At 44.3% G+C, this 26,000-nt stretch overlaps 1 protein-coding gene across 5 annotated transcripts in view; it reads right to left on the bottom strand.

The window, feature by feature from the left end:
• Positions 1-25,640, bottom strand: part of FCHSD2 (FCH and double SH3 domains 2) — a 301,322-nt gene extending 275,682 nt beyond the window's left edge. The window contains exons 1-2 of one of the 5 annotated variants that reach the window (XM_058687857.1): positions 25,546-25,640; positions 11,823-11,920 (exon numbers count right to left, since the gene is read on the bottom strand). In XM_058687857.1, the coding sequence (XP_058543840.1) occupies positions 11,823-11,920; positions 25,546-25,560 (113 nt within the window). In that variant the 5' untranslated portion in view covers positions 25,561-25,640. Of the gene's footprint in view, positions 1-11,822; positions 11,921-12,719; positions 12,833-13,644; positions 14,217-25,545 lie in introns of those variants that run through there. The other 4 variants (XM_058687860.1, XM_058687856.1, XM_058687859.1 and 1 more) reach the window with 4 other exon arrangements.
• Between the last annotated feature and the right edge of the window lie 360 nt (positions 25,641-26,000).

The following is a 26,000-nucleotide window of genomic DNA, read 5'->3' as shown; positions in this document are numbered from 1 at the left end:
AAAAAATAAATAAACTTAAAAAATAAATAAGGTATGCAGCACAAAGTCTGGAATGAAGTAATCAGAACTGGACCTGTAAGTGTCTTGGGTGGAGTGGTATAATATTAATTCCAAGTATACAGTGATGAATTAAAGATGCATGGTGTAACACCTAGAACAACCACTTGAAAAACAGAAAGACGTCCAGCTAAAAATGCAAGCAAAGAAAAAGCAGTACTAAAAATATTCAATTAACTCAATATAGCTGAGGAAACTATTAAAACACCTCTATAGTAAAACAGAAAACAATTCCCCCATGGAAAGAATTGACTAATAATGCAAAATACATATTACCACAGAAATAATATTTTTAATTATGACTATAATGTAAAACCTTTGGATAAAGTTAGCTAAAATAAAATTTGAGGCTGGACAGGAATCTAACCACCTAATATGTGTACTTGTTTTGGAATAAAACAATTCCATAATACAAAAAGAAAGAAACACAGTAGTACACAGAGACTATTTCCCCAACTCCAAACTACAACCAGGTGAAGACAAGTCATTTTATGAAAATAAGTTTATGTATCAAGTATTCTTAATATTTGTAGTATTCTTAGTATTAGAAATAACCTGCAAAGTGTGTTAACATAAAATATAGAAGTAACTTCACTAAAAACTAAAAGCCAAATATTTACCAATACTAAATCATTTAATTTTAGTTTTGAGAGTAGGTAGGATTCACATAGTTCAAAATTCAAAACATACAAAAAAAGATATACAATAAAAAGTCTCTGCCTCTAATCCCTATTCTCCAACCACCACTGGGGAAAAACAAATACCGCTAACATATAATCAAGGGATATATGCTCCCAATTGTTTCCTGTGGAGCCACAGACATGGTGACACTTTTCATAATACCAGAAATAACATTTTCTTTTTGAATTGGGATTATGTCAAAGTTCACAAAACAGAAAACATCTGGATGACAAGACATTCCTATGTGAATGCCAAAAAAAAAAAAAAAAAAAAGATCAAATGGAATGTTAAAATAAAGCATGACCAAGGAATACTGTGAAGACACAATGAGATGAAATAAAAATACCAGCCAAAGTTTTATTAAGTTAGCCCTGACCAACGCATGACAGGAAATCTGTAGCAATGGAACAAAAGAGAGGGTTACAAGTTTCTGTGCCTAATTCCCAAATTAGTCACTGAAGAATAGACAGCACAAACCAGACTCAGAAACTAACTCTTGCTCATGCATCAGATCATTCCTGAAGACTGACACCAATAAAACAGAACGGCATCTGCAGGATTCAAATGAACATTCAAAAAATTTACAAAGAAAAACATCAACTTACCATCACAGGCCTCTTCCAGTACTTTGTATTTCCAAGACTGAATTTCCAATCCTCAATCATTAAGGGGCAAATTATTCAGCTAGGAGTAATTCTAGCTCTTTTTTGTCCTTCCCTGCTTTCATTTTAGCCACTTCACTACTTACTAATGCTTTCACCTTAGAAGTAAAAATAGTTCAGCAAAAAACAAAACAAAAACAAAAACAAAAACAAAAACAAAAACCAACTGCCTGGGAGGCCCTTAGACCACCATTTCTCTACGTATCAGAAGACCAAAAGAGGCAAGATATTTAATCACTCCTGTATCGCTGAGAATCCTAAGAGGCCACAGGCCTATCGGACCATTACCTATAGCAAATACAAAAACCTACTCCTGACCTAAGACACTGATTTCAAAAGGAGTTGGTAGGAGGGGATACAAACGGTTCTAGTCTGTTTGGGACATCTGGAAATCCAGCTACATCTTTCACAATTAAACCCCAACACATTTTTTTACACTTTTATGGGAAACACTAGAAGTAAATTAGAAATGGTTCCCTGTGACAAACAGGGCAAAACAGTAATGTGGCAAAAGCCATATTACTGCCACCAATACCTTACTTCTTGCTGGCAAAGACCACCTCTCCAAGAATATAATCATATTCCCAGCCTCCTTTACAGCTAGGCATGAACAACCAAATGAAGCAGACTCAGCCAATAAAACATAAGAGAAAGTCTATTCAGATATTTCTGGTAGAAATGACCTTCTCCAGAGGAAATAAAGAGGGGAGGAAGGCAGAGAAAATTTCCATAAACTGTTCTTCCCTCCCCATCCTCCACTTACATTGTTGTCTGAGATTATTATGCTTGGAGTTGCAGAAGCCATCCAGCAATCATGAGAAGAATCATTACTGACAGAGAAAAATGGAAGGTACCTAGGACTACTGAACTTGGTGAAAGAAATTCTTTAGAATTATTTGAACAATTTATCTTTGAGGCTCATTACATTTTTTAACCCACAAGTTAACTTGTTAGGGATGAGTAAGTCACAGACTATAATTCGGAATTGATGTTCTCAATTACTTAACAAAATTACAATCCACATGCATTTACTTAACATCTATTATGTTCCACATACTATGCAAGAGAGCTTTTATATGCATTACTTTTGTTTTAATTATCAAAATAATCCCATAAGATACTATAATTATTACTAATTTACAGATAAGATACATGAGGCTCAGAGAAGTTTAAGTGACCTGTGGTGACTTAAGGCCAAAGTCACACAGTTAATAAGAGATTAAGATTAGGATTCACACTCAGATTGTATGCCTCTAAATTTGTGCTTGTTCTAATATATCACAGCTATCCTACCACAAAGATCACCTTCACCATCTCTCATATTTACATATCTGGGTATGGTTAAAAAAAAAAACAAATTAAAAAAAAAGTGCACACAAAAATTCTTCTAACACTTCTATTTTTAACCCAAGTGGTGGGTCACTTTCATTACTAGGCCTTAGTTTAATTCCATCTGGCTCATGAAAGTATCCCCTGTTCAAATCTATAAATGTGAACTCCGGCTGTGGGTTGCAACGGCCATCCCATCCAGAAACAAATCTTCACATTTTAGGAGCATATAAGGATCTATGGACAATGAATGGCTTATGAGTTCATAAACCATTAAATAGCAACAGGAAAAGGTATTGTTAAAACCCTGACTCTTTCAAGTAAGCAGTGGTCTGTGACCAAAAGTTTTAGTAAACAGACTCTCAAATTATAGGGGCGCCTGGGTGGCGCAGTCGGTTAAGCGTCCGACTTCAGCCAGGTCACGATCTCGCGGTCCGTGAGTTCGAGCCCCACGTCAGGCTCTGGGCTGATGGCTCGGAGCCTGGAGCCTGTTTCCGATTCTGTGTCTCCCTCTCTCTCTGCCCCTCCCCCGTTCATGCTCTGTCTCTCTCTGTCCCAAAAATAAATAAAAAACGTTGAAAAACTTTAAAAAAAAAAAAAAATTATATTTTCCTATTTCCTCCTCTGCCTAGTTTGTACCTCCTACTCTTAGTCTTGCTCCAGAACTGACCATATTGTGGAAGTATATATTAAAAACATAAATTCATTTAGTCAGTTGAAGTTCCATGCTATCCTTTCATTTTAAAATGAGGTACTCTTGGGACACCTGGGTGGCTCAGTCAGTTAAGCATCCAACTTCAGCTCAGGTCATGATCTCACAGCTCATGAGTTCGAGCCCCACATCTGGCTCTGTGCTGACAGCTCAGAGCCTGGAGCCTGCTTTGGATGCTGCGTCTCCCTCTCTCTCTCTGCCCCTCCCCTGCTCCACGCTCTGTCTCTCTCTCTCTCTCAAAAATAAATAAACATTAAAAAGATAATAATAAATAAATAAATAAATAAATAAATAAATAAATAAAATGAGGTACTCTTTTTTCTTCTTTTCATTCAAAGAAATGTTTTAATATATTTTTTTAATGTTTATTTATTTTTGAGAGAGAGAGAGACAGAGCATGAGCGGGGGGAGAGGCAGACAGAGATGGAGACACAGAATCCAAAGCAAGCTCCAGACTCTGAGCTGTCAACACAGAGCCTGATGCGGCACCTGATCCCATGAGCTGTGAGATCATGACCTGAGCCAAAGCCAGATGCCCAACCAACTGAGCCCACCACAGGCGTCCCAAATATTTTTTTAATATTTATTTATTTTTGAGAGGGGGGAGGGGCAGAGAGAGGGGGTGGACAGAGGATTCAAAGCAGGCTCTGTATTGACAGCAGAGAGCCCGATGGGGGGGGGGGGGGGGGGGAGCCTCAAACTCACAAACTGAAATCATGACCTGAGCCGAAGTCAGACACTTAACCAACAGAGCGACTCAGGTGCCTCTCAAAGAAATGTTAAGTATGGTCCCACTCGATCTTTTTCCCTGCAGCCCTACTTTTTTTTAATGTTTATTTATTTTTGAGAGAGAGTGCACAAGCGGGGGAGAGGCAGAGAAGGAGGCACAGATTCCGAAACAGGCTCCAGGCTCTGAGCTGTCCGCACAGAGCCTGACATGGGGTTCGAACTCGTGAACAGCACAGAGCCTGACGTAAGCCGAAGTCAGATGCTTAACTGACTGAGCCACCATTACAGTCCTATTTTTAAAAATGCTCCCTCTCACGATTTACATCATTTTTAAGTTCTCATTTGAACTGAATTCAAATTCAATTGAATTCAATTCTCTGAATTGAAAAGCAATATGATTTTGAATGAATGAAAAAAAAGACCTGGGTCCAGTATCTGATCTGCTACTTCCAGTTTTCATCATATTAAAAAATACACATTCCAAGACACCTTATGTTTCACTAAGAAAAAATGCTGCCAACTAAATTGATTCAATACCCTAATACTTACAATTTTTATTTATACTTATTAAAAGAGTGCTTTTAAGCTTATTTAGTCAGATTTTTAGGATAATTTGTGAGTAATTTTAAAAAGATAAAATAAATTGGTGCATGAACTGGTCACACTCGGAGTCAAGATCTTCTGAATCACTTTTTTGAATCAGTCACTGATAACCTATAGTTTTCCACACAATATCATCCTCTGTACCATCAAAAGCCCGGGTGATCCAACATTTGTATTCCCACCATTATCTCTGGGATTTTCTTCCAAGCCTGCCAATACGTATTCTGCAAGTTCCATGCATGAAGAGACAATGACAACTACATCAAAGCCAAAAGCAATTGTAAAATGTATCTGGATTTCAGAAGAATGGAAAAAAATTAAATAAAACCGTGCTTCTTAGAATTAATGAAACACAATAACCTCCATTGTCACTTTGAATAAGACAACATTCTTCCCAGGCTCTAATTTCCACTAACAATGGTAGCTACCAGTGCTAAAGACCTACTATGCTCAGCATTTCACATATCTCATTTAACTTTTGCAGAAAAGCAGAAAGGTTGGCATTAACTTTGTTTTACATTTATGAAATCTGAGGCTCAGAGAACCTTAGTAACTTCTCCAATATCACCCAAATAGTAAGCTGCAGAGCTGGGTTTCAATCTCTGGTCTACCTTCAAAGTCCTTATTCTTTCCACCACTTAAGTAATTCTCAAAATTTAGTGCACGTATGAATCACTTCAGGTGATTCTTCCAGAGTGGGAAAAATAGTGCAAATATAGTATATACGTGGAAGTCAAATAGCTTACATATATATATGTGTGTATATATATATACACACATATATATATACATATACATACATACACACACACATATATACGTAGTTGAAGAACTTACAACACAAGAAGACAAAACCCAGTTTAAAAATGGGCAAAGGATCTGAATAGACATTTCCCCAAAGAAGATATACAAATGGCCAATAAGCATATGAAAAAATGCTCAATATCACAGGCTATTAGAGAAATGCAAATAAAAGCCACAATGACACCACTTCATGCCCGCTAGGATGGCTATAATCAAAAGACAGACAATAACAAGCATTAGCAAGGATATGGAAAAACTGGAACCTTCGTGACATTATTGCTGTGGGAATAAAAAATGGTGCAGCCACTTTGGAAATCAATTTGAAAGTTCCTCAAAAAGTTAAACAGGAAAAAAAAAAAAAAGTTAAACAGAGTTACCACATGACCCTAGCAATTCTACTACTAGGTATAAAAATGAAAACATGAAATCCACACAAAATTTGTACATGAGTGTTCAAAAGGAACATTATTCATAATAGCCAAAAAATCCATCAAATGATAAGTGGATTAATAAAATGTGATGGCATATCCATACAACAGAGTATTATTTAGCAATAAAAAGGAATGAAGTACTGATGCTATAACATGGATGAACCCTGGAAACATTAGGCTAAGCAAAAGCTAGTCACAGAACCACACAGTGTCTGATTCCATTTTTACAGATTCCATTTCTATAGACAGGGAAGGTAACTGCTTAAGGCTGGAGAAAATTATGGAAAGTGCTAATAAATACAGCACTTCTTTCTGGGGGAGCAAAAATGTTCTAAAGTTAAAGTGTTGATGGTTGTACACCCCATGAATATACTAAAAAACTTTAAATAGGTTAATTGTATGGTATGTGAATTATGTCTCAAGAAAACTGTTCTCAAAAGAGTCCTGGCTGGCTCAGACGGAGTGTGTGACTATTGATCTCGGGGTTGTAAGTTTGAGCCCCATGCTGGATATAGAAACTACTTAAAATAAAAATCTTAGCGGTGCCTGGGTAGCTCAGTCAGTTAAGCATCCAACTCTTGATTTCAGTTCATGATATCACAGTTCATGAGATCAAGCCCCATGTCAGGCTCCATGCTGACAGCACAGAGCCTGCTTGAGATTCTCTCTCTCCCTCTCTATCTGCTCCTTCCCCTACATGTGCACACACATGTGCATACAGATTCTCACTCTCAAAATAAATAAATGATAGATAGATAGATAGATAGATAGATAAAAATCTTTTTTAAAAAGTCTATACCAGATTACTTCCAAGGTTCCCTTCTAGACCGAACAGTCTCTGAGACAACAAAAAAAAAAAGAGAATCCATAAACAGACAAGAATCCAATCCCCAGTGAGTTCCATGAACCTACAGGTTAAAAAAGAGAACCTATAGCACAGTAATTCCTCACTTGAGGTCGCCAGACCTCCAGGTGTCTACAAAGAAAGACAGGTGCTTCTTGAGCCAGTTTCCATTTTTCAGAACATCTGTGAGAAACCATATACTCAACCTTCTCTGAGGTCAAGTTTCAAGTATCTTTGCCTTTGTCTGGATTCATGTAAGTAGTTTTAAAATAGTGATTCAAAGCTGATTTACAGCTTGACGTGTGAAAAGTAAAAAATAAGAAAACAAATTATTAGTTAAAATGTACTTTTTGATAGGCAAGATGTTTTTAAGAAATGGGACCTATAATGATTTCCTTGATTAAAACCTTGGGAAATACAAATAGAGGGGATCGTGCACTAGTCTAGAAAATAGAGAAATAGCATTTTTCCTCAATATGATTTACTTCATCTCACTGCGCCTCAGTTTCCATTTTCATCAACAAATGGGACAGTATCAATCAGACTCTAAAATTCTGAGATTTTGCCATATTATATAATGACCTCCTAAAAAATGTCTGCTAAGAAGTTAGTTCTTTATATTCAGAATCCCTGCAAAGAACTTTCTTTATTGCCTCTACTTAGCAAATCATAAGAATAAACAATACTAAATATGTAACATTAATAAACAATATACAGGCTGTAGTACTTAGAAATTTATAAGTCACCTTAGAAAGCAAAAAGAAAAAATAATAATAAACTAAAAAGAAAGTAAAGTGTGCTTATGTACAGCTGACAGAAAAAGCCAACAGGAAACACTTCAGTATAAAGCCTCCCCAAAGCAATGTCCCTGATTAACAACAAATGAGTTTATCTTTCTTTCTCAAATTTTACTCCGAACACACCAGCTTCCAAATACATCCCTGGAACAAATGAACTGAAGAAGGGGAGGAGAGCAAAGGAAAAATACTGTATCATAATTGGTTTCCTCCCTTCAAAATTCCAGAAGATGAAAAGTGGGGGAAGGGAGTGGAAACTAGCCATAACCCAGGATGAAATTCTCCTATTTAGAGCTTAACACATGATATCTCCTATTACATCTCCTACTTACAGCTTAATAATTATTGTGGTCTTTTTCTTCTTCACTTTTTTTTTTAAATCATAATAATTTTTCTCTACTATCAATTTTTTTATATTAAGAAAAGTTGGGGTACCTGGCTGGCTCAGTCAGAGGAGCGTGTGACTCTGGACCTTGGGCTTGTGAGTTCAAGCCCCACATTGGGTATGGAAATTACTTAAATAAATAAAATCTTGAAAGAAAGAAAGAAAGAAAGAAAGAAAGAAAGAAAGAAAGAAAGAAAGAAAGAAAGAAAGAAAAGAAAAGAAAAGAAAAGAAAAGAAAAGAAAAGAAAAGAAAAGAAAGAAAAGGAAAGAAAAGAAAAGAAAAGAAAAGAAAAGAAAAGAAAAGAAAAGAAAAGAAAAGAAAGAAAAGCAAAACAAAACTATTTGCTTTTTAGTGATTCACACTAACCTAAATTGAACATAACACTGATGGGGGAGAGGGGGCACTGGTGAGAAGGACTATTATTTGTGGGGTTTTGGGAAAGAGAAAAGCAGGGGTGCCTGGCTAGCTTAGTCGGTAGAGCATGCAACTCTTAATACCCAGGTTGTGAGTTCAAGTCCCAGATTGGAATAGAGATAACTTAAAAAAAAAAAAGAAAGAAAAATGGCAGGCAAGATCTTTTACAATATAATACATACTGTATTATACACCTGAACCCAAGTTCAGAGGTTTCTAATGAATTTTTTAAAATGTCATTTGACTTGATAGGACAGACCAGAAAGGCAGACTACCCCCTTCCTCAAGCAACTAAAGTTATTATAAATACCAACAATACACAATTTTCAACTTCCAATTCAATATTATCATTGAGAAAAAAGGAAGTTAGAAACCTAAATTCACGTTTTAGTAGGTAATATAGCATTCTGCTCACAACTATAAAGGAGTGAAGGGATTCATTCCAATAATTTAACATAAAAGAAGAACACACTGACTCACTGTAATAAGGACTCTATTAATCCCTGGGAACACCAACCATCTCTGTATTTACATAGTATATGTAAATATAGACATACTCAACATCAAATAGCACGGTAGGTTTTAAACTACCCACATGAGGGGCACCTGGGTGGTTCAGTCGATTGAGCGTCTGACTCTAGGTTTCAGCTCAGGTCATGATCTCATGGTTAGTGAGTTCGAGTCCCTGCACTGTTTAGTGCAGAGCCTACTTGGGATCCTCTTTCTCTGCCCCTTCCCTGCTACCTCACTTGCTCGCTCTCTCTCAAAATAAATACATTTTTAAATAAATAAATAAATAAATAAATAAATAAATATGCCCACACGAATCAAAGTGTAACACAAGCTCAACAGACACCACTCTAGCCCCCTACCAAAAGAACAATAAAACATTTCACCTAAAAACAACTAAGGTGCATTTAAATATAACCAGTTACATTCATTTAACAATTCTGCCAGCCTAAAAGGGTACAAAGATACAAAAATGACTTAGCTCTCACTTCAAGGAGTTCACATGAGCCGGGAAGCCAGAAGCATGTGCAAAATCAAAATTCTTTGAGATCACAAAGAACAAACTTGCAAATTTAGTGGTAAGCAGAATTTGCCAGGTGAAAAAGTAGGAGGAAGGGTATCAACAGGCAAGGAGACTGGCATATATAAAGGCATGAATGTAAAGAGCACAATTAGATAACCAGAAGTCCTGAGTTGCCAGGGCAAGGAGATTAAGGAAGGATGAATAAGCATGAAATGGTAGTATTACGCCAGGAAAGGAAGCTTGTGGCTAGGTTGCAGAAGGCCATATATGCTACAATGAGGTGTATGATCTTTATCCAAAAGGCCACAGAGAACCCAATATAAAATAAACTGTTTTTATCTTATTATTTTTTTATTTTAGAGAGAGAGCATGCGCACAGGAGAGCAGGGCAGAGTGAGAGAGAATCTTAACAGACTCCATGCTCAGCGCAGAGCCTGACACAGGGCTGGATCCCACGACCCTGGGATCATGACCTGAGCCAAAATCAAGAGACGCTCAACTGACTGAGCCACCCAGGCATCCCAAACAACGTTTTTAGAAAGCCAGCTGGTGACAATGTGGAAGACAGACATAAAAGGAGAGATGGGGGGGGGGGGGGGGGGTTAGAAAATATGAGAACACTACTGCAAGAATTAGGATATTATTGAAATAACGTAAGTGAAATGTGATAGGTCAGCAATAATAGAAACAACTAAATAATAGCACACCAAACTATATCAATTTAGCAGTGACTGTGTATCCCTATACTTGACCATAAGCTCCTATACCAAGGTATAGGCAAAGGGGAAAAACAGAAAAGAATGTAAACAAGAAATCTCTAGAATATATAATTAGCAGGACTTAAGGACCACTGACCATCCAGACCCAACAGAAGATCTTTACTTACACACTAATTTGGCCTTTCTGAATTGCTTCTGAAAATTTATTACTTTCTTCATTTAGAAATTTCTACTAAGATAGCTTATTTCACTTAATGGATGCTAAAAATTTTGAGTTTTTAACCATTTGAAGAGTTTCATGTATGTTACACAGGAATTATTTAAGTCTAAAAATTTCCCTGTGGCCACATGAAAAACAAAAAAATAAATGCAGAATACTTTTCAGTCAGAAAACACTGATCTTATCCAAGTTTGGATACAACTAACTTTATATACCTTACTAAGAAACCCTGAAAATACAGCAGAAATACTCACAAATAGCACCTAAATTAAATATGGGGGAGGAAAAAAGAAGCTCTTTAAACCTTTGGGCTCCAAACAATTCAGGTATCCAAACACATATAATTTTATTACAACACACAGTTCATATTTTTCATGAAACTAACATGTAATTATGCACCACAGGAAAAATAGGTAACTGATAAAGCTTACGGACCCAACTCCAATTTGATAAATGTGTTACTAAAGGGAAATAAGAATTGCAGCCACTCTGTTTCAACACACAAATTATCTTCCATCATTTTCTTTTAATTTTTTTTTAATGTTTATTTGAGAAAGTGACAGAGCATGAGCGGGGGAGGAGCAGAGAGAGGGAGACACAGAATCTGAAGCAGGCTCCAGGCTCTGAGCTGTCAGCACAGAGCCCGACGTGGGGCTCAAACTCACAAACTGCAAGACCATGACCTGAGCCGAAGTCACATGCTTAATCGACTGAGCCACCCAGGTGCCCCGCCCCCCCATCATTTTCAAAAATATGTTTGTTGAGCTGTCAATTTGTATTACAGGATTATTAAAAGAGTGGTGTTTCTTTCAGTAAAATGAGTCATGCTTCCCTCAATAAAGATGCTGATTTTCACAATGCTGGCAAGATAGTTTATCTACTTGAAGTTATCTTAATTATGAATATAGGTAATGACAAAATATGATAAACACATTTCCCACTAAATTTAATGTTCAAAGACAAAATTATATTTGTCATGTTCTAACAAACAGTGTTAGTGTGCAATCATCTGAGGTTGACTGGCTCACCCTCAGATATTAACCATTAACCAGAGGTGTCAGTTAAAAAATCTATGTGAAATCATTAAAGTCAGTAAATGTTACAATTCAGTAGAAAGACTATTTAAGAATTTCTACTTCAATGATTATAATTTGACTAATAAACTTTTAAGACCCTTGTTTTTTCATGACAGTATGTGTAGGTCATAGGTTCCCCCACTAAAGGAAAAAAAGTTTGCATTGCGTTAGTTCCAGTTATAATTTCTAGCTGAGTCAAAGCTCTAACAGCCTTAAAGCAGGAAATCCAAAAGGAAATTCCATCATTAGTTCCTGGGGCTTGGTAACTCAATGGTTCTTTGAAACAAAGATATAAAAGTTCTCAAACTATTTACTATAATCTTACCTCATATCTTCAAGCAAATCACATTCTGCTTGATGTTTGGCTTGAAGTTTTGTCATCTGCTCAACTTGAGTGTTTTTCAGTTCTTGTGTAACTTTCACCTAAAATATATCATACATTTATGAAGGCCTTACTGCAACCTTAACAACAAAATAATTAATTAAGCAAAATACTTAATACTTGTCAGAATATAGAACTCTTGCTCACTTCTGTAAAGGCCATAAATCCATTATTAGCCACCTTATTTTGTTCTACTGACGATACTTAATGAGAAAACTAGGCAAATAACCTGAAAGAGGTTAAATGAAAGTAAAAGAGTATAAAAATTACACAATGAATAAGTGCAAAATAAGCTTCCAGTCATTCCATTTCATGCACAAGCTCAGTACACATGTAGTAGATCTTCTGAAGAGTTTTACAAGGCCCCTGTCTTCTATTTCTTCCAAAAAAGACTTAAAGATTTCAACCACCAGGGGAGGTGAGCTGAGTATAGATGGCAGAAGGGAGTATAGGAATGCCTAATATCTAAGGACCGAAATTTACACAATCATGAAATCATATGCATAAATTGACTACATAAATTATTCCATAATGGCTGCGAGAAAGCACACTGTCTCTCAGGATGATGCCCTCCACTCGCTGACAGCCCATCAAATCACAATCTCTTTCTCACAAAGGAGAAAGCAAAAGTGACCTTCCAGCATATGCAGTGCTTTTAAGCCACCCCAGCAAGCCGGTCCCCGTGGCGGCTCCACTTCAAACAGAACAGCAAATGCAAGCTGGCCAGTGCCTCTCGCCAGGGTTCCAGGTTACAGTGGGCCTGGAATCCGCCCCCCCCAACCAGAGCCGTGCTAACCCGGAGGGGTGGGGGGTACATGTGTGAAAGAAAAAAAGACTCACTTAACTGGAGAAACCCGGATTAAGAAAGAGAAAGAAGCAGACACGAGCGAGTTAGGTTTGTCCACGAGGGGAGGACAGAACAGCCTTCTCCACCCAATGCCCAGAGTAGACACTAAGTAACCATCTGCAGGATTAAAAAGACAAGGACACAGCCTCAGCCCCTGGGAACGCTGGGGAAGAGGACAGTGAAACAGTTCTCGAAGGGCGCTGGGGGGAAGCGGCTGACACGCCGGGAGCACCCGTCACTCCCACCCCAAGCCCAGATCGCCGTGCACACGCCACGCACTGCCCATTTCACGCTCTCCGGGAGCAGCACCACTGCCTCAAGGCCCCCTAGCTGGAGGGGCGGGGCAGGATTGGGGGTGGGGGGAGAAAGGCATAATTTCTTGTTTTCCCCTGGGGTGGGGGGCGGTAACTAGTCCAACTTCTCGGCCGCCCCGTGGGAAAAGCAGGCCGAACCTTACGGCTAAGACTAGAAACAAATTCCCTGAAAATTTGCAAACGGACGAGGGTGGCGACAAGCAGCTGGAGGGCTCAAATCAGGCACAGACTAAACAATCACACAAGCACAGGCTCTGCAAAGCTGCAGGGGCTCCCCGCCTCCCCTAGGTGCAGCCCCGAGAATGCACTTTGCAGCGAGCAGCACTGCCATGCGCGCGCGCACACAAATGCACACCCGAAACTCTGTGAAATGTCTAGGGGTCTCCAGTGCGGTGGAAGGGACGAGCCCGGGCCGCCCCTCCGTCGGAAAGACACCTCATTCGCGTGGCCCCCTCCTGGAGCCGCCGGCAACTCGGTGACAAGCCCGAGGCGACGGCGGTCACGGCCCCTAGCGAAAAGGGGGAGGGGACGCAGCGGGTCGCCCCAGCCGCGTCCCTTGTACACATCCCTCCCAAACCCCAAAGCCCCCCGGCTGCACTCTCACCTTCCTCGGCGGCGGCTGCATGATGCTGAAGGGACATCAATCCTCCCCCGACGGCGGCGTCAGCTAGGACGAGGAGGTGGAGGGCCGTGAGGAGGGGAGGCCCCGCAAGCGAGTCTGTGTGTGTAAGGAGAGCCTGAGAACGAGAACTCCCCCGGCAGGGAGCAAGGCCGGCGGGCGGCTGGAGGACCCGGGTCGGAGGGCGAGTGTGAAGAGAAGGAGGAGGAGCGCCGGGAAGGCCTGGGGCTCGGACGGCCCGGGGGGTGTGTGAGGGAAGGAGGCGGAGACCGCAAGGGGGCGGGGGCCCTAGAGCTGGGGCGCAGGGTCTCCTAGCTCGCCGAGCGGCTCTCGAACAGCAGCGTCGTCCGGCTCCCCGCCCGCCGGCGCCGCAGCTCCTAGCAGACGCGGCCCCCCGCCCCCACTCAGGCAGCCCAGCCCTCGCAGGGCCCAGCGCCCCCGCCCGTCCCGGGGAGGTGGAAGGCGGCGCCGCGCTCTCGGCTTCGGCTCCTCCACTCAGGCCGCGGGAATTTCCGGCCCCACCAAGTGGCGCAGCGCCCCGCTCCGGCGGCGGAGGGGACAACTCAGTCCAGAGCTGGGTTCGAGGGGCCGGGCCACACTGCAGGGAAGGAGCGTGGCGGCGGCATGGGGCTCTGGATCTCGGCGGGGGGGGAACTAACGGATCGGTCGGGGAATAGAAGGGATAGAAACGCTAGCGGAGCACGAAAATCCCCCCCCCTCTCTCCGAGAGTGGCACGTTCCAAACGCCTCTTGTCCTCCCTCCCCCACACTGGGAGCCAGACGGGGGCTTCCCGCGCGCTTTCCCGCCAGCCGTCCGGGCACGCGCCTGCAGTCGGAGCCGCGCACGTGGGCGGGAGAGAGCTCCGCGCCGACGCACGCGCACAAGCCGCCCCCACCTCCTACAGGTTTTTGGGCCGCAGTGTTTCTGTGTCCGTGTGTGTGTGTTTAGGGGGACGACGCTCTGAAGTTTTTACCTTGGGGCGGAGGGTAGCATGCTTGTAGCTGCAGGAGAGTTCTGTTTTTTCCTTCTTTTCGGTCCTCAAACACCCCTCTCTGGTGAGCGAATGGGTTAGCCAAATAGGCAAGCATGAAGGGGGCGAGCGTCGACAAGTCCTTTCTCAGCGGGCCGCAGGTGTCTGACTGTTGCGGGGGCGGGACAGGGGGGTGTCTAGTTGCCTTGCAAAGGAGAAAGTGCTCTCTGGTGCGGGGCATTCAAGTCAAAGAGCACGGACTCTCTGCTGGAAGGGAACCTCGAGGTTGTTAAGACCAGGATCCCCAATTCACAGATAGGGAGGCTAATACCCTTAGAAGAGGGGAGACTTTATGTAGGTCACACAGCACGACTACACTCTATGGGTCATAAACGTGTGCCAATGATAACTGTGAGAAAAAGTAAAGGAGGCAGCAAGGGCAACGGAGGGAACTCGTGTCTGGGAGTCAGGACCTCTGGATCTCAGTCCACTCTGCCTGCCTCTATGTAGCTGGGTATGTAGCTCCACCTTCCTCATCTGCCAGTGAGGCTGTTCATCCACGCAGCCCCCTCCCCACACATCCAGACCATCTGGGGGTAGGGTTTTCAGCCTTTCTTGAGCTGCTTAGAAGAATGAAAATACCTCTTCCGGAGCCACATGGACGTGCGAAGAGTGAACTAGATTGCCCCACAGTTTTATCAGAAGTTGGAGTACCGCGGGGCGCCTGGGTGGCGCAGTCGGTTAAGCGTCCGACTTCAGCCAGGTCACGATCTCACGGTCCGTGAGTTCGAGCCCCGCGTCAGGCTCTGGGCTGATGGCTCAGAGCCTGGAGCCTGTTTCCGATTCTGTGTCTCCCTCTCTCTCTGTCCCTCCCCGTTCATGCTCTGTCTCTCTCTGTCCCAAAAATAAATAAATGTTGAAAAAAAAAAATTAAAAAAAAAAAAAAAAAAAAAAAAGAAGTTGGAGTACCAGACGCCTGTTCTCAGAAGAGTAGTCAGGCAAAAGAGGAAAGTGAGGCCTGGAGAGACCCAAGTATATTGCCCAAGGCCACAACTGGTGAGAAATTGGTTCAAGATGGAACTTGAACCCAGGTTGTTCACACTGAATTACCTAGATTCTTGTACAAGAAGGCTATGCATGAGCTAGATTGTGTAGGAACCAGGAAATCAGGCTTGCTTTTTCTAATTTCCTTGAGGCCATTCAAAAGTCAGCCCTTCACCAGAGTCCTCAATTACCATCAGGGAACGCCTGGGGCAATGGAATAAGTGGGTGGAGACCCAACTCCCCGACAGCTGTGGGGCAGCAGCTAGAGCCCAGGCAAGAGGTAGCCAGGCTGGGCTCCAATCTCTGCTCCAGCACCAATTAATTGTGAGGCTTTGAGCTAGTCGGTTTCACTGCTTTCAGCCTTTACTTTCTGGCTTGTAAAATGGGGATATAATACCAGCCCCACAGGCTTGTATTAATAGAATTCCTTCTACCACAGGCTCTGGCACATAGTCGGTGATCAATAATTGCTTACTGATTTATCATTCATTCAAAAAACATTTGCTGTGTCCTGCTTTGTGCCAAGCCTTGTGCCAGACACTGGGAATACAGAATCTTAAGAGCAAGACAGAATCAGCCTCAGCCTTCACCAAGGCTGATTTCCAGACCAGCCATTCCATGAATGTTACTAAGATAGTGGGGGGTGGGGTGGGGGGTGGGTAACAGTGCTTTCCTAGACACAGTGTTATGCACACAAAGGTGCTTTACAAAGATTTGCTGGATCTTAGTCCTGGGTGCAACTAGTCTGGCCCAGAGATTATCCTCCCTTCACCTCTCTTTTATAGAAGTGAGGACTAGGGGTATAAAATTGCTAGATGTTATGAGATTCGGGATCTAACCTCTACTACTGATATGCTGGGCCTTCTCTGAGCCTTGGTCCCCAACCACAGAATAAGGTAAGTGAATGAGCCTGGAATTTAGTAGGCTCTTCACAGATGAAGTACAACCCTGGGGCTGTATTTTATGGGTTTAGGAGGGCATCCTCCACCTGATTTGCCATTATTCTTTTTTTTTTTTAATTTAGTGGGTTTTTTTTAATTATTTTTTTAATGTTTTTTTATTTATTTTTGAGACAGAGAGAGACCGAGCATGAGCAGGGGGAGGGGCAGAGAGAGAGAGGGAGACACAGAATCCGAAGCAGGCTCCAGACCCCGAGCTGTCAGCACAGAGCCCGACGCGGGACTCGAACTCACAGACTGTGAGATCATGACCTGAGCTGAAGTCGGATGCTTAACCGACTGAGCCACCCAGGCGCCCCAGATTTGCCATTATTCTAAAACCAGGAACGGCATTGACTTTCTGAGATGATTTTCTTTGGAGGTGTAATAAATAACAGGCAACACCAGATGGACTTACCTGCTGGGTGCTTTTTCAAAAATGTGGTTTAAAACAAGAAATGTGTTTAACATTTACTAAATGCCTTTCCCAAAACCCCAACTTTCATAATACTTTTCTGGGCTAATCTTCACTATAATCCTGTGAGAGAGTGTTATTTTATTCATTTTACAAATGAGTAACTGGAAGCTCAATGAAGGTAAGTGATTTGCCCTGAAGTGGATAGATTTGGGACCAGAATCCAGTTCTCCCATTTGCCTCTTGTTCAGGGAATTGAGAGTTCACCCAGGAAAAATGCAGACTCAGGAGGATACAACCATATATTCCAAACTTCACAGGGATGGGGAAGGGATTTCTGTGACTTATACAAGCCTGACTTAAAATGTACCCCTTTGAACCAGGCTGGGAACTTCCAGAGCCTTGCTCCTGTAGTGCAAGCAAACACTGTGTTACCAGATGTAAGATCCCTTGACACTGTTTGGGGGAAATGCCACAGACCTGTCCTGTGACCACAGAGCAGCATGCGTTATAGCCCCAGAGACCGAACTGGGACTGGTCTCAACTATATCTAAGGAAGAAGGTTTTCCAGGCCAACCTGCCCTTAGAAGGGGTGAGCTCCCCCATCCCTGGAACAGTGCAAGTAGGTGCTAACTCCCTTCCATCAAGGAGGCCACAGGTGGGATTCTTACCCTGGGAAGGAATTAATAACAGCTACCATTTATTTTGCCTCTTCGATGTTTCAGGGATTGAAGTAGGCATATTATTTACATTGTTTCTAACCTTCACAACTTCTCATGATACATATGACCCCGTTTCACAGATTTCACAGACTAAAGATCAGAAGTGAAATGACCAGCCCAAGGTCACACAGCTAAGACAGGAGAGCCAGGCCTGGCCCCTGGCTTCCTGTGATTCTGAAGCTATGCTCTTCCTCCAGCATGCTGCTGTACAATCTCCCAGAAGGAATGTGATTCTAAATTTAAGTGAGATCCAGGATTAAAAGCTGACTAGAGCAGCCATATGAGTGAGCATTGAAAGATAAGCTATCCCAATATTCCACAGAACTCCCAGGGGAAACTGCAGGGATACGAAGTGTGCAGCAGCAGCCCTTGAGCATGATTAGAATGTGAACGGCACCCCACCACAGTTCAAAGTGGCCACCCAGGACAGGTTGGCACTCCACCCAAGGCTCTAGAGATGGTGGCCACCATCCCATATGCCCAGACTGTACCAATGCACTTCCCACCCTCCTCACAGCTAGGGTTCACAGCCCTCACTCCATTTCCTGCTGTCTCATTATCTGCCACTCACATTGGTTCAGGCTGCTGGGGAATACCTATTAGCTCATCCAAATGCTAGCTATTCCCTGTTTGAGCCCCACTGAGGCTAGCTGACGATGCTGTTACAAATAATGCAGTCTGTGGACCCTATCCCCATTACCTCCCTTCTACCCTAATCACCTTTCTTTCCCCTGTACTTCCACTCCTCACCCCACCCCACCCCCACACATATCAACCTTCGCTCCTGCCTAAACTAATTTCCTCAACACAGCCCTCTGGTAAACCTGGTATGGGAGTATGCCCGTCTCCTCCATTAGCTCTCAAGACAGAATCACAGCCTGCTGGAATGACGTCTCAAGATCAGTGGCCAGCAGAAGAGGACAGGGGCTCTTCCTAGGACACAAAGTGAGTTTGTGGCAGAACTAGACCTTGAATTCCATCCAACATCACTCAACCTCAACCAGTCCCTTATTCTGGGTTCAGTCATAAGCAGGTCTCTGGGATGAGACCCAGGCCCTGCACTCCAGGAGCTCCCAATCTCAACACACAGACCAAAGATCTCAGCAGTGTGCCCCGAACACACAGGGCCCAGATTCCACCAGGTGGTGACAGGGATCTAAGGCCAGAGATGGGTTCCTGAGAGGCAGGCACTGGGACAGTGAATTATCTGGTCAGCCTGTGCCAGGGAGTGTTACAACTTGGTGGGGATGGGAGGGGGGGTGAGAGGACAGCCAGTCCCAGGGCTATAGCAGGAGCAGACAGTCACATGGTTTTGATATCAGGAGGCAGGCAACCAAGGTTCTAGCCCTGTCTTTGCCAGGCACTTTGTGAATGTGACCTTTTGCACATCACAAATTCTGTCCTTCCTCCTAAGGAGGTGGTACAGGTTAAGTGAAATAACAGGTATGTGATCTGTAAAGAACTGAGGAGCTATGTAAGCTAGCGACTGCCTGCCTTGGGATACATCAGGGAAGGCTGAATGACCACTTATGCAGGACACCAACGAGGGCCTTCCCACTGGGAGCTGCACTGTGATTACAACTCTGGGAAACTTGGACCCATGGGTAAAACAGTCAGGTTTGGGAGGAGGGTTGACATCAAAGGGATTGGGGGTCAGGCAAACCTGGGCTAGATGTTTGGTTCCTCTTCTGCCTAGCTTTGGGTTCTTGACGGAGTTCTGAAATCTTTCTTCAACCCAGTGCCCTCGTCCTTACAAGGGGAATAATGACTTTTGGCTGGGTTGTGGTGAGAATTAAAAATGGAAATGTTTATATAAAATGCCTGCAACTGTGCTGGCCCACAACTGTGAGTTTCCTCTGTATGCGCATGTGTTTTCCTTCAGTTCCCTTCATTTTGTTCTGGTTTTGTTTGTAAATTTAAAAAGCAAAACACAAAAAGAGAAATTCCCATGGGAGGGGGTTGAGGCCAACTACAGTCCCAGTTTTGCCCCTGACTCACCCATGAAGACCTGGGAAGTCCCTGGCCCTCCCTCCACCTTCATTTCCTCATCTGTAACACAGGGGCTTCACCAGGGAGTTTCTTCAAAGCCCAGCCTGGCAGCTTGAGATGCTACTCCTTTGTGAGTCCCTTCCCTGGAGAGGACCCCCCAGGCCGAACCGGGGCGGGGGACAGGCAATGACCAGGGGAAGGAGATGGAGTTGAAGGGGAGGGACAGCAGGATTGGGAGGTGGCAGGTCTACAACCACTGTGTGCTGGCCTGTGAAAGGAGGAGGCCCCACTCAGCTTAGGAAGTCTGCCACCTATTTTCCCATAGCCTGCCCAGTTAATGCCAAAACAAAACACACTTGTCTGCTCCCTGCTGGAGGGCAGTGGGCCAAAATGAATGTCCTGGAGGGCTGGCAGATGCCCTGGCATCCTGCCTCTCCTCCCTGGGCACCCGCCCTTCCCCTGTCTGCAGCACATCCACACACCCGTGGCCTGTGGCCTGGGCGAGCTGAACACCACCCCCAGCCAAAGCTGGCCCAGGGGGCGGAGAGGAGCTTCCTCAGGACCTGCACTTCCCCTCTCAGTTTCAGGGCTCTTAAACAGACACTCCCAACACCTAAAGCTGCCTGTCTTTCCAGTCCGGCCTTGGCCCCGAGATGTGATCTAATTCTTGCCGTGCTGCTGTGGGCAGAGCGCATGGCATCAGAATGCTGGGAGCTGCTGTCAGGCACTACAGGAGGGAATTCCCTGGCTCAGGAAAGCTCTTCCCGTGGAAGGGAGCAGGTGGTGAGTCTCCCTGAAGAGACAGACACCGCCAACGCTATAGGCAGAGCCAATCCTGGGATAAGAAGCATCAAATCCACCACCCCCACCTTCTCTCTGATGCTTGTCTACGCTGGACACAGTAATAATAATAGCTTATACTTTATAATAGTTACTGTGTGTCGGCATTCACATAAATAATTTAATTCTCACAACAACTTTGAAGTAGGTACTATTATCAGCCCCATTTTACCCTAAGGTCATTCAGCCGGTAAGTGGCAACCTGAGATTTCTACCAAATTCATTAGGTCCCTGGGCTGTGCTGTTAACTGCTATGCAAATCTGTCACCAGAAGATGGTATTCCCTGTAAAACCCAAATCCAAACTTGGAATGCGGCAAGATGTTTGCACTGGTATCCTAGAACCTAAGCATTTACCCAGACTCGCCTGAAGCTGAGAATCACCAAGGGGTGCTTGTTTAAAACACAGGGCCCTCCTTTGAGGATTCAGTAAGTGATGTGGGAAGAGGCAGTGCCTGACATGTGGAAATTGCCCAAAAAATAAAAAATAAATAAAAGTATTTGTTAAACGAATGAATGCCCTGCCTTCTCTGAGTCTCCGTTCATCTCTAAAATGGGGTTTCAGTTCCCCACCCTGCTCCATCTCTAAGTGCGGCTGTATGTGGAGCCTGTGTATCTGTACCAGCTTTGCTTGGGCATGAGGAGTTGTTTACAAGCACACCCACTGGCTCCTAATAATAGCTGTAATAACAATAGCTAACATTTCTTGAATGCTTATGGAGTACCAGGCACAGTTCTGAGGGCTTTGACTGTGTTAACCCACTGATTCTCACAACACCCAATTATTTAAACTTTAAGGATAGAGAAACTGAGGCTCAGAGAGGTTAAGCAACTTGCCCATGATCACACAATTAGTAAGAAGCAGGATTTGAACCCAAATGGTCCTACTCCAGTGTCCAGGGGTTAACTACTCTGTCATAGTTTCTGGACACACCCAGCCCCTCCTCTTGGGAACTGGGCTGCCACAGTTGGGCCAATGGTTATTGTAGTATTCAGGAAGGAGAGAATGGAAAATTAAACTAACAGAATCACTAACCCCCTCACTATTGTTTGAGCCTGAATAAGAAATTCCAAAGCACAAGGGCACCTGGATGGCCCAGCCGGTTAAGGGTCCAACTTCAGCTCAGGTCATGATCTCACAGTTTGTGAGTTTGAGCCCCATGTCAGGCCCTGTGCTGGCGGCTCAGAACCTGGAGACTGCTTCAGATTCTGTGTCTCCCTCTCTCTGCCCCTCCCCTGCTTGCGTGCATGCTCTCTCTCTTTTCCTCAAAACTAAATAAACATTTTAAAAAATTTAAGAAATTCCAAAGCACAGAATCAAAGTGCTATAGTAGTTCCATGTGGGGAAGGCTGCCTCTATCTACAACAGGGGACCCCAAAAGGCTGCCCTGGAAGGGGTCTTAATGCACAGGAGGTAGACACTCCCAGGAGAGCAAACAGCACCGGCTGGATGGGCTGAGCCATGTTTGGGAACAGTCTGACTATCCCAAGAAATGAGCCTACAAAGGTGGACTGCAGTCTTGGGTCTCCCACTTGGATATTTGCTCTAAATTTTTTAAAGCAATCTTCCTTTATGATGTTTATCATGCTCTGTAATAGGCATGTGTATTGCCCATCTCACCCATCCTGTCAATGCCTCCATCCCCACAGATCTCTGGAGGAGATCTTGTTTGTCACTATATCTCTAGCACCTGGGACAAGGCATGCTGGATGGATGGATTTGAAGGCCTGAAGTCCCAAAGGTTTATCAGCCATGGAACATTAAGTGTGGGAAGCCAGGTCACAGAATAGAAGGCCCAGGACAGCATCTTAAGGAAGGGCATACCCAAGGGCCTGTACAGGCCTGTCTTCTGTTCATATTCAGCCCTCTGTCCTCACACACTGCACTGGGCCTGTGACCTCACTGTTACTCCTCCCAGATGGTTTGTGAATGTATTGACCATAAAGGAGAGGATGGGCAGGTCTGAAAGACAAGGCATCTTGGGCTGGGTCACACTAACTCCATCACCTTTCTTCCCACTTGGCACTCAGCTTGGGGTCTTGGTTAAAAGCTCAGTCAAGTTTTTTGGGTTTTTTTTTTTTTTTTACTTTTTTTTTTAATCTTTATTTTTTTGAGAGAGAGAGAGCACGGAGAAACAGAGAGAGAAGGAGACACAGAATCCAAAGCAGGCTCTAGGCTCTGAGCTATCAGCACAGAGCCCGACACAGGGATCGAACCCATGAACCACGAGATCATGACCTGAGCCGAAGTCGGACGCTCAACTGACTGAGCCACCCAGGTGCCCAAAAGCTCAGTCAAGTTTTAAGTCAGGCTGACCAATTTGAATTTTGGCCCTGCTACTTTCTAGCTATGTGGACTTAATTGTATCATCTAGTTACTGCATACTCTCCAACATCATCTCACATTGGTCCTGTGACCCTGGGCTCAGCTCTCATTCTCTCTGGGCCTCCGTCACTGTGTAAGTTGGGATGGTTACTCTTGAGGCCCCCATGGCTCTACCGTTTTCTAGTTCTATAACAATCAAGACTAAACAGTGTTTTCTAAGTGATAACAAAATGAATGTAAAGGTGAAGCTTGGGCTTTTCTCTCTGGGGCAACCAGAAAAAGCTTCTCCAACCCAGCAGCGATCACAGAGAAATAACTGGGTTAAGGCCATAGGCATCATTCAGATATCGCATCTGTGTGACAATTTTTCACACCTCTCTGGTGTTAATCGAGACAGTTAATCTCTATTTGTGCCACCGCCCTCCCCCTCCCAGACCCTTGGCCTTGCACTGTGTCCAAGGAGGCTGGGACATTTGGGCTTCATCACCAGGACCCCTTGCCAATTGAGTTCCACTTGGGTTTGGACAATACAATAAGAAAACAGGACACCAGAGGATGAGAGAAGAGGAAGTTTGGGCTATTTCTCCCTCTGCTCCTTTCCTGCTTTGGTGCTTTTTCCACTTCCTTCTTGATCCTATTCCTGCCAGCCAGCCCTACTTCTCACTGGGCTTCAGTAACATGATTCCCACCCCTCCTTCAGCCCTCATCTCTGGGTAGGTGCCTCGCCATCCTTCTGTTTGTTCCTTTCACCTGCCCACACCTCAGTACAGCAGTTCCTTCAGTAAATCTCTTCACTCCAACCTTAGAGGTGAATTGCTTCCTGCCAGCCTCCTGACTAACCTAGGACCCTCCACCTGGACCTGCCTATTTGACTCATAATTCAATACATTCCTCAGAACAAAGAACCAACCAGCCTAGCCCATAAACAGCCCTCCCATGTGCCTGCTCTAGGGGAAAACATGTGCAGTGTGGCTCCTTTGGGGCCCCCAGAGTCTGATTCTGACTTACTGTCACTCCTAAAGAACTCCTGTGGGCAGAGCCTGATGAGAAAGGGACACCTGCACCAAAGTAACATTGACTGGCATGGTGAACCAAGACCACAGAATGAAACATGACGGAGCCTCAAGACGGAGCGTGGTCACATCCCCACTTAGGCAAGGTGGGTGGCAGCGCTATGGGAATCCAGGAACCTGCACTGCTCAGGGAAGGCTCCCTGGAGGGCAGGGCAGAGCCTGGTCAGGCACCATAGGGTGCTGGAAAGGCAGAGAGAGGAAGGAGGAAGAGTTTAGCTCAGGAGAGAGTTGAGCAAATGCTTGGCAGGAAGAAGTGGGATTCATGAGGGCAGGAGTGAGGGCCAGGGACTTGGTGAGGCACACCACGTTCAGTAGCAGACTGCCCCCCTTGGCGTCCCTTGGGACATAGCCCCTTCCTTACCCTGCACTAGCCTGGATCAGGGCTCCCACATTCCCTCAGGAGCTATCTCACCTTCCTCTGGCTTGAGCTGCCTGTCACCCTAATCCTTTCACTTCCTTTGCTAACCACACCTGCCCAGACCACAGCCATAGCAGGACCTAGGTTTCAGTTCTCATTTCCTCAACATCTCTGTAGTCTCCCGAAAAGTTTCAATTTCTCAACAGGGGTTGGGTCTGACACTGATCTAGATGCCTCCTTATCATCATTCCTGCCTCTCCCCCAACCCGGGTCCACTGCCCTCCTAGCAGCAAGAGCAAGCCTTCTAATATGCTATTTTTACCATGCACGCCTCTGCTCAAGACCCTTCTATGGCTCTCCCTGCCCTATAAAATAAGCCCCACATTCTAACATGACATTCTAGGCCCTTCACCTCATGACTCCTGCTAGCCTCCCTGACCTCATCAGTTTCACGATGTCAGACACTCTTTGTTCCAAACACAACATGTATATGCATTTTTCCAGAATTCATCAGGTTCTTTTAGCAACTTCACACTTCTGAATGTGTTCTTCCCTCTGCTTTCAGCCTTCTCCCCTTTTCTCTGCCTGATAAACTCAAATATGCTCTTTAAACCCCAGGTCAAAAACCCACTTCCTCCTGCCATCAGGTCAAACTTAATGCTCCTTCACAGACTTGTTCAGTTATTGATGACAGCACTATGTTCTGGCTGACTAGACTTCTATCTAGTTATGTCTTTCTCAACTCCCCCTTCTTTCAAGTCTGGCCCAGCTGGACTGCTGTTTTACTATGTGACCTTGGGCAAGTCACTTTACCTTCTCTGGAGCTCTCCCTGGGCCTCCAGGCTGGGTTAAGTGCTCTCTGTTGAGAGTTTTTCAGCACTTATATGTATGTTGATAATCATGATGTATCCCATGATTCTGTAACTATCTTCTGCCAGACTATGAGTCCCTTGCTGTCAAGGAAACCTGCTAGATTCCTTGTAGCCAAATTGTCTCTGTATTCCCAATGCTCACCATTCCAGAAATCCTTATATGGCACAAGCAAATTTAATCCCAATTCCGTTTTTGCAAGTATGGAGACTGGGCCCAAAGAGGCACAGAGATTTGCCCAAGGACATGAACCGGTTTCAGGGCTTTTTCCTCTGCCCTCCCCCAAGTCCTTGGGCCAGCCTACTCTCTGGACCAGAGAGCGGGCCAGCACCAGGCCTCACCTGTTGCTGTCCCATGGGCTTTCAAGGTAGAAGATACCAGATGCTCAGTTTTACTTCCCTCCTGGCTGCAGAGTGCTGAGAGCAACTGTCAGATCTCAGGCACTTCCGTTGTACTCAGAGCCAAGCTTCCTTTTCACTCCTTCCGTGGGTAGCAAACAAACCAAGGGCCACACACAGCCTCTGTGCCAGCTCCTGGGGAGTTCTGTTTCTCCTTAGGGGCCAAGCCCAGCTTTGTGGTGGACTCTCCCTAAAGATAGTCTCTAGCCTTGGAGTTTGTGGCAAAAAAGCCTCGTTACCCAAAACCCTGGAAGATTGGAGTCTGGACCTTGATGAAATGTCATATGACCTGCATGGGTTGGGGAAGTCTCACGTGAGGAAACTTCTACAGAATCATAAACTCTTAGAATCCTTGATGGAAACTATTCATTTTGCAGATAGGGACACTGCGGTCCAAA

This window comes from Neofelis nebulosa, chromosome 10 (genome assembly GCF_028018385.1).
Source record: "Neofelis nebulosa isolate mNeoNeb1 chromosome 10, mNeoNeb1.pri, whole genome shotgun sequence".
In the NCBI taxonomy this organism is placed as follows: Eukaryota; Metazoa; Chordata; class Mammalia; order Carnivora; family Felidae; genus Neofelis; species Neofelis nebulosa.
This window is presented reverse-complemented; position numbering and strand designations above follow the sequence as displayed.